Source organism: Canis lupus, chromosome 18, assembly GCF_011100685.1.
Source record: "Canis lupus familiaris isolate Mischka breed German Shepherd chromosome 18, alternate assembly UU_Cfam_GSD_1.0, whole genome shotgun sequence".
Classification (NCBI taxonomy): domain Eukaryota; kingdom Metazoa; phylum Chordata; class Mammalia; order Carnivora; family Canidae; genus Canis; species Canis lupus.
The window spans coordinates 25,871,256-25,883,061 of record NC_049239.1 but is presented as its reverse complement, the minus strand read 5'-3'; the positions used below and the strand labels follow the sequence as shown (position 1 = coordinate 25,883,061).

At 69.4% G+C, this 11,806-nt stretch overlaps 1 protein-coding gene across 1 annotated transcript; it reads right to left on the bottom strand.

Moving 5' to 3' along the window:
* B4GALNT4 (beta-1,4-N-acetyl-galactosaminyltransferase 4) lies at positions 1-11,416 on the bottom strand. Its single transcript, XM_038562906.1, has 20 exons — positions 11,215-11,416; positions 8,351-8,454; positions 7,898-7,993; positions 7,720-7,815; positions 7,533-7,623; positions 7,356-7,456; positions 7,109-7,176; positions 6,844-6,922; positions 5,687-5,753; positions 5,435-5,569; positions 5,235-5,344; positions 5,062-5,162; positions 4,887-4,987; positions 3,953-4,799; positions 2,064-2,377; positions 1,624-1,777; positions 1,441-1,513; positions 1,191-1,344; positions 770-896; positions 1-427 (listed from the first exon to the last, which is right to left on the bottom strand). Exons 1-20 carry the CDS (start codon positions 11,363-11,365, stop codon positions 304-306), a joined length of 3,093 nt encoding a protein of 1,030 aa, XP_038418834.1. The 5' UTR covers positions 11,366-11,416; the 3' UTR covers positions 1-303.
* Positions 11,417-11,806: the final 390 nt, after the last annotated feature.

The window sequence follows — 11,806 nt, the reverse complement described above, 5'->3', positions numbered from 1 at the left end:
TCAGAACTAAAAAAAATATTTCATTTCATTCTGAATAAAAAACGGAACAGACATAACTCTTGGAAATCCTGAAAACAATGTCGTCGCTACGGCAAAATTTCACAGAAATCATCGCACAGGGTGTGGAGACCGGTGCGCCCCACGCAGCTGTGAAGGCTGCCTTGCGGCGAGGGGCGCGGGGTGGCCGCGAGGGCCAGGCACGGTGGTGGCGGTGCCCTGCGAGGCGCCCCGTGTCACCCGGGACCAGGCCCGGGGCCTGGCCCCCAGCCGCCACCTCAGGGCGCAGCCGGGCGGGCGGCCTGGTCACGGGCTCCCCCCGCGGGAGCCCTTCCGGCTGCGCGTGCCCCACATGCCCCGCTTGGAGTGGTAGTGGTGGTAGAAATTCCTCAGTCGGAGCCGTTCCACCTCCAGCCCTGCCTGCAGGACCCTGGGCAGAAAGGGGTGTCAGGAGCCAGGGCGGGGTGGCAGCGCTGCCCCAGAGCCTGTAGGATCTGGGGGGTCAGGGCTCCCACTGCTTTGGGACCTGGTGGCAATGGGGGCCCAGGGGCACCACGGGGGCGGCGCGGTCTGGGGACAGAGTCTGTAGGGCCCTGGAAGTAAGAAGGGGCTTGGGGACTTGGGGTGGAGTCAAAGGGTCTCTCCTCGGGCAGAGACCAAGCAGGAGGACACAGTCCCCGCAGCCGGGAGGATCCCCTGGGCTTCACCCTCCCCACTCAAGGGAAGCTATGGAAGCGTCCTTGGTCTCCCTGAGGGCTGGGGAGGCGCTCACCTGTCCAGGAGCTCCCAGTCCTCGCCCCCCCACTGGTCGCGGAACTCCTCGGTGTTCATGCCTCCGACCCGGTCAAAGTCTGACTTGTAGATCCCGAAGAGGCCGAAGCCATTCACCTCCCAGTAACCTGGGCAGGAAGGTGCCCCTCAGACCCCTGGCCCCGCGAGCCTTCCTCCCCAGCTGCAGGAGTGGGTCTGGGACGGGGTCCCACGTTGGAGCGGCTCCCGGGGGGGCACCCATTTGCGGAGCTCGTGACTAGCGTGCTGGAGAAGGCTCCTGGGGGTCAGGCATGACCCTGGAGGTTCTGGGGGGACCTGGGCACCAGGAGGGGCACCGACAGGCCCAGGCCTGCCTCCGGGGCCTTGATTTTACCCTGGCGCAGGCGGCAGCTCTAGCGCTCTGGGGCCGCCCAAGGCATTACCGTGCGGGTCCCCCGGCGAGCTTCCACAGCCCAGGCGCATGACCACGGGCGCGAAGGCCAGCTTGCCCTCCACACAGTGCTTGCGGATGCTGTCCAGGATGTTGGGCGGGAAGTGGATGTGCAGGTCGCACAGAAAGACGATGCTGCTGGCGTCCTGGAGGTGGAGATCACGGAGATCATGGAGGTCCCGGCACCGTCCCCCTAGGCCCAGCCCTCCCTCGGCTTCCTGCCCTCGCTCCCTCCCACGCACCTCCACGGCGTCCACGCCAGCTTGCAAGCCCGCGGAGCGCTCGAAGTTTCCGGTTCGCCTTAGGTACTGGTACCTGGGGGGGTTGAAGGGGCGAGGAAGAGCGGGCGGGAAGTCACAGGCGCAGCCCCGGCGTGCAGGGGGAACCCCGCGGCCCCCAGGAGGCGGGGGTGCGGGCGCGGTTACCGGGGCAGGTGGGCAGCGCGCAGGGCCCGCTCCACATCCATGTCCTCGCTCTCGAAGTCCACCAGGATGACGCTGAAGTGCGAGTCCCCGGTGCGGGCGTGCAGCGTGGCCATGTCCGCCAGGAACTGTGCCACCCAGCGCGCCTGGTTCTTCACTGGGGGAGACGGGCCTGAGTCCATCCCAAGCGGCCTCTGCTCACCAGAGCTACCCCGTCCTGGAGGCGGCCGCCCCCCCCCCCCCCCCCCCCCCCGCACCTGGGCTCCCTCACCAGCACCCACCCCCGCACCTGGGCTCCCTCACCAGGCCCACCCCCCCACCCCTGGGCTCCCTCACCAGCCCCCCCTCCCGTCACCCACTTGGGCTCCCTCACCAGGACCCCCGCCCCCCGCCCCTGGGCTCCCTCACCAGCCCCCCCCCCCCCCCCCCCCCCCCCCCCGCACCTGGCACGATGAAGTGCACCGTCACATCCTGGCGCCAGGCCAGGTGCAGCGGCCGGCAGAGCTCGGGGCGGCCATCGGGGCGCGTGGAGGCGACGGGGGCAGGCTCAGGGCTCGGCGCGTCGGGCTCCGCGTCGGACTCGGCGTCTGCGTCCCCGTCCCCAGCGTGCGCCCTGGGCAGCCGCAGGAACACGTACTCCGACAGGCGCCAGCGGCCGCCCCCGCGCTCCTGCAGCTCCAGCTCCAGCAGGAAGCGGCTGCCGCGGGCCGAGTCTCGGCGCTTCTCCACGTTCACGATGCGCAGGAGCGCGAAGCGCCTGGTAAGCCGAGCGGCCTGGGTCAGCGCCCTTGGCCTGGGCACGGGCGGTCCCCCCTCTGCTCGGTGACCCCCCCCCCCAGAGGGCCAGGCTTCCCGGGAGCTGGAGAAGGCAGGCCACGCGGAGCGCCTCCGTCCTGCGGGGGGCAGCCCCGTCCGCCCTCCCCGCCACCGGGCCTCCCCAGTGGATGCGCTCCTCTAGAACGCGCTCAGGGGACTTCAGGGCCCCCAGCGGCCGCAGGACGAGGTCGAGGTCTTCAGGTGGCCTCGGAGGGCCGCAAGCAGATCCTAAGTTGCCCTCCACGTGCCCTTATGTGGGCTGAGCCCCCTTCCTGGCGCCCGCCTCTGCGCGGAGCCTCCAACCGGCTTCCGGCGCTCGCCTGCCGCTCGGAGGCCCTGAGGACGTGCCTGGGCCTGCCCCTGCCCCTGCCCCGCTGAGTGTCCTTTGTCCCCTGCCCTGTCTTCAAGCAGAGGCTGGTCATCCCGGGAAAACGGGCTCCTGCCCTGCTGCTCCCTCCCGCCTGTCCTCCCTGCGCGGGCAGCGCCCCTCACCGTGGCGCCTACCTGTGTGACCCCCGAGGGGTGCCCACCCCTCCTGTCCACCCTGCCCTCCCCGCGAGTTCTCCCCAGCATCATGGACGTTCTGCTGCAGACGCCCTGGGTCTACCCACATCCTTGGTCCTGGGGCCACCCATCTGCCGCTCTCGGGAAGCTGAGGGCCCCCCAGAAGCCCACCCCCGCCCGCCATGCCGTCCGTCCCATCACAGCCTGTCACTCGTGGCTCCTCTGGGCTTCCCATCCTGTTTACTCCTCTCCAAGGAGGGGAGACGCCGTTCTCCAACCCAAACAAGTCGAACCCCTGTCCTGCCCAGAACCTTGTACTGCAAGCAAGAAAGAGGGGTGCTAGGCAGGTTGCTCGAGGCCCACAGCGGGCACCCTGCCTTTGCGTGCCGTGGCTAGCTGGGCAGATCCTGCTCCTCCTTCAGGGCTCACACGGCTCAGAACTTTCCAGGCTCTCCTGGGGGCCCAGACGGGGCCTCCCACTCTCCACAGCACTACCTATGAGGGAGTGGGGGTGGGAGTGGAGACAGGCCTGGAATCTCCCGGCCTGGGGGAGACCAGAGGCAGCAACAGGCAGGAGCGCTGGGTCCTTCCCTGGAGTCTTCCCGCTTGGAAGACCCAGTGGCATGGTGCCAGGAGAGGAGGGAGCCGGGGACTCTGGGCTTGACCTTTGGCTGTGTCTGTCCCTTGAGGACAGACCCGGCTGGCTCAGATTCGTTCTTGGGTTCAGGCCCAAGGTGAGGGTGGGGTCTGGAGGTGCAGGACAGGGGAGCCGGTCCCGGGTGTGTGTGGGGGTCAGGCTTCTAACAGTGGACAGGGAACTTGCACCATAAGCAGCCCCAGAGGAGACAGGCATATAAGACTCTCCCCCAGGGAGCGTGTTCGCCACTCCCGGAGCCCATCACCCCCGGTTTGCAGGCTTCCAGAGACCAGGGCCTGCCCTCCCCTGTGCCCCCTCTCTGCATACCCACAAGGGCCTCCCCTCCCCTGCACCCCCTCGCCCCCTCCCCCTCACCCGCCGTGGCGCGCGTTCAGCCGCTCCATGTACTGAGCCACCACGTCCACGGCCTCGGCCTCGGGCAGCTGCAGGTTCCCCGACACGTTGCAGCGCAGGTCGTTCCAGTCGGAGCGCAGCAGCTCGAAGTCCACGGCGCCCACGCTGAACGTGCGCTGCCAGTCAATGGCGTCCTCGCGCCAGCGGCCCCGCGGGGGCCCCGCCGCCTCGTCACTGTCCTCCGCGCCCGGGGCCCTGTCCTCGTCCGCCTCCTCCTCCTCCTCCTGCTCGTCCTCCCCAGGCGGCTGCGGCCCGGACACCTGGGACAAGCTCAGGAAGGAAGTCACGGGCTGTGCTTCCGACGACGAGTTCAAGCCCGCGGTGGCCGCGGCGAGGGCGGGCACGCGCGCCTGGGCCTCCCGGCTGCCCTGCGTGGCCTGAGCCCGGGCAGGGGTCCGCGGCTGCACGGCCTGGGGGCGGCCGGTCCTGTGGCCTGGAGGCCGGGGCAGCCGGGGGGGCGCCCGCAGCTGCATGCGGGGGAGCGGCCGGGGGCGGAGGAAGACGCCGGGGAAGGGCGGCCGCGGGGGGCTGCGCGGGCCCAGGGGCGCCAGGGCCCGAGGGGGCGCGCGCGGCCCGGGGCGCACGCGGGTCACGTACACCTTGGGCGGCGCGGGCGCGGCTCGGGGGCGCGGGGCGCGGCCCAGCAGGAGGGGCGGGGGGCGCGCGGCCCAGCTCAGCGCCCGGGAGCGCCTGGGGCTCGGCGGGGTGGGGGCCGTGGTCGAGGGGAGGCGGCCGCCGCGCGGGGGGGACGCCTCCGTGGGCTCCAGACTATCCAGCAGCTCCCCCTCGTCCTCGTCGTCCAGGAGGTCTGCGGGAGGCACGAGTGAGCCGCCGGCCCCGGGGGGGGGGGGGGGGGGTAGGCCGCAGGCTGGGGGCACCGGGGCGCCTGCCTCACCATCGGGGTTGAGAAAGAGGAAGGCCCGGCGCTGCACGTCGTCCTCCTCGTCCTCCTCGCCCTCCTCCTTGTCCATCTTCATGTACTTATAGAACCCGAACCTGCGGGGGGGCGGGGCATCAGCGCGGACCCCGCCCCCCGCCCCGCCAGTGCGCCCCCCACCCTCCCCACCCACCTCTCCAGGTACAGCGGCGACTCCCGGTAGAAGCATTTGTTTTCAGTCTCCATGTGAGTGAGGCGCGTGTGGTCGTTGGGGTAGACGAAGGACAGGTACACCTGCGGGCGGGGCGCAGGGCTCAGGGGACCCCGGGAGGCGGCCTGGGTCCCGGGGGGCTCGCGGGCACTTACAAACTGCAGGCCCTGGTATCTCGCAATGGGAAAGTCCTTGACCACATAGGTGGGGGCGTAGGCGCAGGGCTCCAGCACATTCTCCAGGCTGGAAGGCTCCACCCGGGGTGCTGTGGGGGCGTGGCCACAGCGTGAGTGGCAGGCAGCGCCCTGCCCCACCTCCCAAGCCCCGCCCCCGCGGCTGGGGGGTCCCGGCTCACTGAGGAAGAAGGTGTCTCGGGGGTCTGGGCGCAGCATGTCAGCTCTGGGCTCCTCCTGCGGCAGGTGCCCCCCCACGTGGCTAGCTGGAGACTGGGGCACGTGTGCCACATGGTCCATCTTCAGGGATGATTCATCTGGGGGCACAGAGAGGCACGGGGGACCCCAGGAGTGCCCAGAGACCACTCCTCAGCTCTCCGCACCCGCATCCGCATCCAGAGCCCCCCTCCCCACCGAGGCACTGGGCCCCTCACCTGTGTACAGGGAGATGTGAGCAGAGCCGATGACCTCAAACTTCAGGCCTGGCAAGAAGGCTCGCCACTGGGGGAGGGAGAGAGCAGTCAGGACCAAGGTGTGGGGTGAGGACAGGAACAGCTTCAAAGGAACAGGTCTTCTCTGATGTGGGCATGGGACCTAGTCGGGACAGCCCCTTCAAGGGTGCAGGGAATCTGGAGGGTGGATGGGAGGCAGGTAAGGACCCCCTCCCCTTGCTCCCTCCAGGCCCCTCCTGACGTCCTGGGCACCCCCCTGCGGCCTGCTTCCCCAGTCCTGGGCACCCCCCTGCGGCCTGCTTCCCCATTCTGCAGCCGCGGCTCTCCTGGAGGTCACTGCGGACCCTCCCAGGGCTCGCATACCCCCCCCTCACGAGACCAGGGTCCCCCTCTGTCTCCCAGTCTCCTCCGCAGGCTCTGTCCCTCTGCCCTCCTCCCAGGCTGGACTTCCCAGGAGCTGTTCCAGGGCCTCTTCCCTTCCCAGCTCGTCCTCAGCTTCCACGAGGTCACCCCACTCCGTGCCAGCTGGGCTGGGGTGATGCCTGTCACATATGCTGGACACAGGCGACCTCCCACGGGCTGCGCTGAGCACCCCCATCCCACTCTAGTCATCACCCCATGCGCAGCCCGGTCGGGCCCTCTGTCCTGTGCACCCCTGCCCCCCCTCCTTTCCCACCTCCCTGGTTCAGGGACTGCACAAGACATCCCTCCCCCAGGCTCCAGGGCTGAAGGGGTTTTCCTGGAATGTAAACCCAATAACCACCGTCCTCAGGACAAAGCCAGAGCTGTCCCCACCCCCTACCCCCTGGAGTTCTGGAGGAATGCTGGGTGTTGCCATCCTCTGCCTTCCTGAGATCTGGAATTCACCCCATGCAGCCCGTCCCAAATTCTCTCCTGAAGAGGACATCCCCCCATGAACGTGTCATCTCTCAAGACTACTCAAGCCCCACTTCCTCCACGAAGCCTCTCCAAGCAGGCGGGGGCCGTCCCTGGGGGTCTGCTTTGCCAACTGGACGGGAACACGGTGGTGGGGGGGCGGGAGGGTCCGCACCACTGCCCTTCGGGGACTGCTAGGAGCAGGGAGGGCAGGGGCAGGGAGGCGATGCTCTAGGAGGCCACGGAGGGCAAGTCACACTCACGCCCACTTCCACATGGTCCGAGCCTCGGTCGTCCTGTTTGTGCAGCAGCTCGAAGTAGTACCTCCGGGAGGCCATGAGCCTGGGGACATGAGGAGTCAGGGGGACATGTGGCCACCGTGCCCCAAGAACAGGGAGCCCAGAGATGGGGCGCTCCGGGATGGCCCCCAGCGCTGTCTGGCCAGGACAGGATGAGGGCAGTGGTTTCAGGTGTGCTGTGTGTGCTAACGTGTGCTCACTCATGCGCACGCCCCGCCCAGGCACTCACCGCTTGGGTTTGGACACCTGGGAGCTGAACTTGGTGAATTCTCCAGGTGCCGTCCACTCTGAGCCAGTCTGGGGAGCGATACAGAGGGGGTGGGGGGTGGGGGTTCACCCTCTCCTTGGGGGCACCAGCCTCATCCAGTCCCCGTCCCTCAGAAGCTGGAGGTGACGGAGGCGGCAGGAGGCCCGCTGAAGACAGACGGGCGTGTGGGTGCAGGGCCGGGGCGGGCGCGCTGTGGGGTCCAGGGTACCTTGCCCACGTAGGCCACCAGCTGGGCGCCCGCCGGGCTCTCGTCTGGGCTCAGCCAGAACTCAGAGTTGTCATCTGAAGCCACAGAGAACTGGACGTCTCCTAAGCCACAGGACAAGGACTCAGGGGGGCGTGCGGCCCTTCTGACTCCCTCCCCGGCACACCCCCACCCTCGCACCATCTCTCGCCGGGTGGATGAAGCCGAAAATCCGTAGTCCGTAGTTCTTCCACTTGGGGGACACGGCCAACTTCTTGACGGTGGTGCGGGTCTAGGGGCAGGGGCCTGTGACGTCAAAGCACCCGCACGCCCTCCGCACCCCGCATGCCCTCCCCACAAGGGGGCGCGCCCTGCCCCCAGCACTCACGTGGGGGAAGAGCGGGAAGTGCAGGTTCCTCCTCAGATGGCCCACGGCGCCTCCACACCAGTCCTCAAAGACGTGCAGGTTCGCCTGCCCCTTGTACTGAGGGGCGGGAGGGGGCCTTACCTTGGGCAAAGTCCCCCCCAGCGTGCCCCCGCAGCCCCGCAAGCCAAGCAGCGCTCACCTCTTCCCACCACGGGGGCACCTGACCAGTGAGGTTCACGGGGGGCGGCTTTCTGGCCCCCGCAGGGAACGGCAGGTTTGGGTCCCGGCCTTCAGGCTCCAGGAGAGAAAAGGCACCGGGGTCAACGGGGTCAACGCTGAGACACGGAGGGCAGGGAGGGGTCACACAAGCACACACAGCCCGACACAAACCGCACAAGGACTGCCCTGCACGCCACCAGCTGGAAAGCCCCAAGTCCACCGTCCCCCAGGTGACACGTCCCGACGGCCCTGTCACGCCTGCCAGCCGCACCCTGGGCCAGCCCGCGAGGCACCACCTGCGTCCGCACGGATGGAACTCGGGCCAGGCCACGCGGGTGCCAGCCAGCCGCACCCCTGCATCCACACACCGGCCCCTGCGTGGCCTCGGGGCCTGGGCACGGCGCAGCATGTTCTTGCCCGCGGCCCCGCTCACCACCTGCTCCTCCTCTCGGCTTTCGCTGGAGTCCTCCGCCCTGTGCGTGGACAGCGCAGCGCGGACGCCCCTGCCCTCGGTCACTCCGCTCAGCTTCTCACCGTCTGTGGGCAGCACGTGGGGCATCATGGGGCACAGCCCCCGCTGCCGGGGTCCGCCGGGGGCACTGGCGCCTCCCGCTGCGGCCCCTCCGCGTCAGCTGCTCCCGGTACCCACCGCCCCGTTGCTGTGCAGTTGCTCCCTGCCGGGCCCCCTCCACACCTCTGCGGGCAGGCAGCCCCCGTCAAGCCCACGCCAGGTCCACAGGTCCACACTCACCTGGCCGCCCCACCGGGCTGTGTCCCCAGCAAGGCCCCCAGCTCTACCGCGCTGCACCCTCAGCTCTTGTCCCTCATGGGGTTTTGTGCTCCCCTGCCCCCCCCCCCCACCGTGTGCCAAGGGTCAGTGCCGGGCCTTGCTGTTGGGACAGCCGGCGCTTGTGCCATAAGGTGAGGCCGGGCCCGGCTCATGGCACAGGTGCCACGGGCCGCCCTTGAGTGGGGGTTCGGGACCAAAGGAGCCCTGACCAGTCTGGACAGAAGGGGGTTGCACACGCTGGTCTGGCTGTGGAGGCCTGGGCCATCGGGACTCTGGAGGGAGACTGTCCCCCGGGGGACCCCTTCCTAGGTCTGTCTGTGTACCCCCCACGCCCTAGCCTGCAGCAGACCACGTCCAGGCCCCCAACTCCCTCAGATTCCTGGACCTCTTGCCCGAGCTGTGGACCTGAACGTCCCGTGCTGTCCCCTGGGTGGTGGGGGTGGGTGCCACACCCCGGGACCTGAGGCTCTGAAGGGAGGCTTTACTGTACCCCACCTCTGCCTCTCCTGGTGTTCCCACCCAGGGCTCCCCCATCCAGGAGCCCAGCCTCTGCTCCAGGGCAAGCCTGGTTTCAACCCCCCTGGCCTTCCTTCGAGCCAGCCCCGGGAGCTGAATTCCTGTGTGGACACATGGCCTGAGCCCCCTCTCCGGGACAGGGCAGCTGCCCTTGGTCTCTGGCCTGTGGGTGCCCGTGGTGCCTGCCCACCTGCTCTTCCTGGGTTCCTCCCTCGCCGCCCTCTGTCCAGCTGGGAGATGAGCCCCTAAGAGGCTCAGGGCCAAATCCCCACAGCCTGGCCCCGATGCTCCCTGCCCACCAAGCTCAGTCCATGGGTATTAGGGGCCTTCGGCAGTGCGGTCCCAGCCCAGGCTGCCGCCACCGTCCTGCAGGGACACAGGGCCACCTGCCACACAGGCGCCCTGCGGGACACCAGGGAAGTAGCCCCCCTGCCCCTCTCCGACGCTGCCTCCCAGTTGTCAGTGAACATAGCACTGACCCCAACACTTGAAAAGGCCCCGGGCACGTCTAGCTGCTCGGCTTCTCACAAGCCCTGCCCCCGGGGGAGCCCAAGGCTGGCCCGAGGTGGGGCTGGCCAGAGCCGAGACCCGAGGGCGCCGGCTGTTCCTGGAAGGTGCCACGTGGGAGTCTGACCTTCCAGGACCCGGAGCGGCTCCTGCTCACCCAGGAGCAGCAAGGGCAGTCTGGCCAGTGTCCCAGCCTCTCTGCTGGGGGAGCTGAGGGCAGACAGGGACTCAGAAATGGGGTTCCCACACCCCCACCCCCTCCCGGTTGCTGAGCTAGACTCCCCAGCTGCTCAGGAAGTCAAGTTGGGGAGGACTGTGGTCGCTTGAGAAGCCACAGAGGTGGCTGGGGAAGGGAGGCCGGTCTTGTTCTGTGTCACTGGGTCACGCTCTGGGGTCTTGCCTTGTTTGCTGATAGCTGGGGGAGGGGGGCCTCTTTTAGGGACTCAGCCTCTCAAGAGTGTGGTGGCTGTGAGGTGTGTAGACTCAGGGGGTTGGGACAAGCTCCAAGCTCTGGGCCTGGAAGATCTGGGGGGCCCGATGTCTAGGCACAGGAGAGGTGGCCGTGGCTTCGGCAGCTGGGAGGCAGGAGTGGGAACAGGAAGGCTTGGACTCCTGGGTGGAGAGCGCCCTGCTGCTGTGAGCCACGGTCATGGGCCTGAGTCTTTAGGAAGCAAGACTCTGTCTCCCTGCCTCCCATCACAAGGACACACAGCACCCTGCCTCCTTAAGGGTCGGGGCAGTCTGCCCCGGGATGTGTGTGGGGGGTCACGCCTGCCCCGAGGTCCTTCCCTCTCCTGTCCCCCCCACCCCGCCCAGGTTCCAGGCTCTCTGCTTCTCCTCTCCCCACCGGCTTTTCAGTCCCGTTCCTCCAGGTGTGTCACCACCTTCAAGAGGCCATCGCATCCCTGGAGGCATCCCCTGAACTGCAGGAGCCCAGGAGCCCGACCCTCCCCTGCTGTCTCTCCCAACACTCCCCAGGGCCTGACTTGTTTTGTGGGTTCACTGTCCCCACTGGAGTGTGAGCTGGAGGAGCCTGGGAAAGTTCACTCCAGGCAGTTGAGGGGTCCCCAGGCTGGATCCCCCTTTCCCTGCTTCCCCTCCGCACAAAAGCATCTCAGGCCCCTGTGAGAGGTTTGCCTGGGGCATCCCGGCCAGGACGGCCCTACAGCGCCAGTCAGCTCCCTCCAAGCCCCTCCCCACCCACCCGGCCCTCTCCCGGGCAGATGGGTAGACTGAGGCTCCGCTAAGGGGGCGAGGGGCGGACCTGCCAGGCCTTCTCGAAAATCCCAGCCTGCGGGGCCTGGGGGCGGGGCCTCCCAGAGCCCTCGGGAAACCCCGTCGCTCCTGGCTCCGGGTCGGATGCCCGAGTCTGCCTAGGTGGGGGGACGCTCCCCGGGAGGGTCGCGCGCGTCACTGCTGACGTCACTGGGCTCCTGGCCCGGCCGAGCCGCGCCCCCCGCCCCCCCCCGGCGCCCCCTCCCTACCTCGCCCGTAGCCCAGCCGCTGGCGCAGCGCGCGGCCCTGGCGCACCAGGCTCAGGTGCACGTACGTGAGCCACGCGGCGCAGGTGAGCAGCAGCAGCAGCAGCAGCAGCTTGATCTGCTTGCGGACCTTCTTCACCGGGAACCACGGCATCGCGCCGTCCCCGCCCCGCCTCGGGCGTGCTCAGCGGCGCCGCTGCGGCCCCCGGTTCCCGCGCGCCCCGCGCCGCGGCTCCCGGCCCCGCATGGCCCTTTGTCCGCCGCCCGCGGCCACTCGGCGCGGCCGCGACCCCGGGCTGCCCTCGGCCGCGGGCCCGGGGTGGGCGGCGGAGCGGCTCCGGCGGTGCCCCCGCCCGGCCCCGCCCGGCCGCTTGGCTCCACGCTCCTGGGGGCCGCGGCGGGACCGAGCAGCATCCACGCTGCGGTGCTACCCACCGTGAAACGGGCCCGGCCGCCGCGCGGCGCCAGCCAACCGGGGCCCGGGCAGCCCGCGGGGAGCCAATCCGCGGCGCGGGGGGCGGGGCCGCCGGGGTAGGGTGTGCCCGCCGCTCGTCTCCACGCAACGCGCGCGCATCCACCTGGGCGCGCGGCGCGG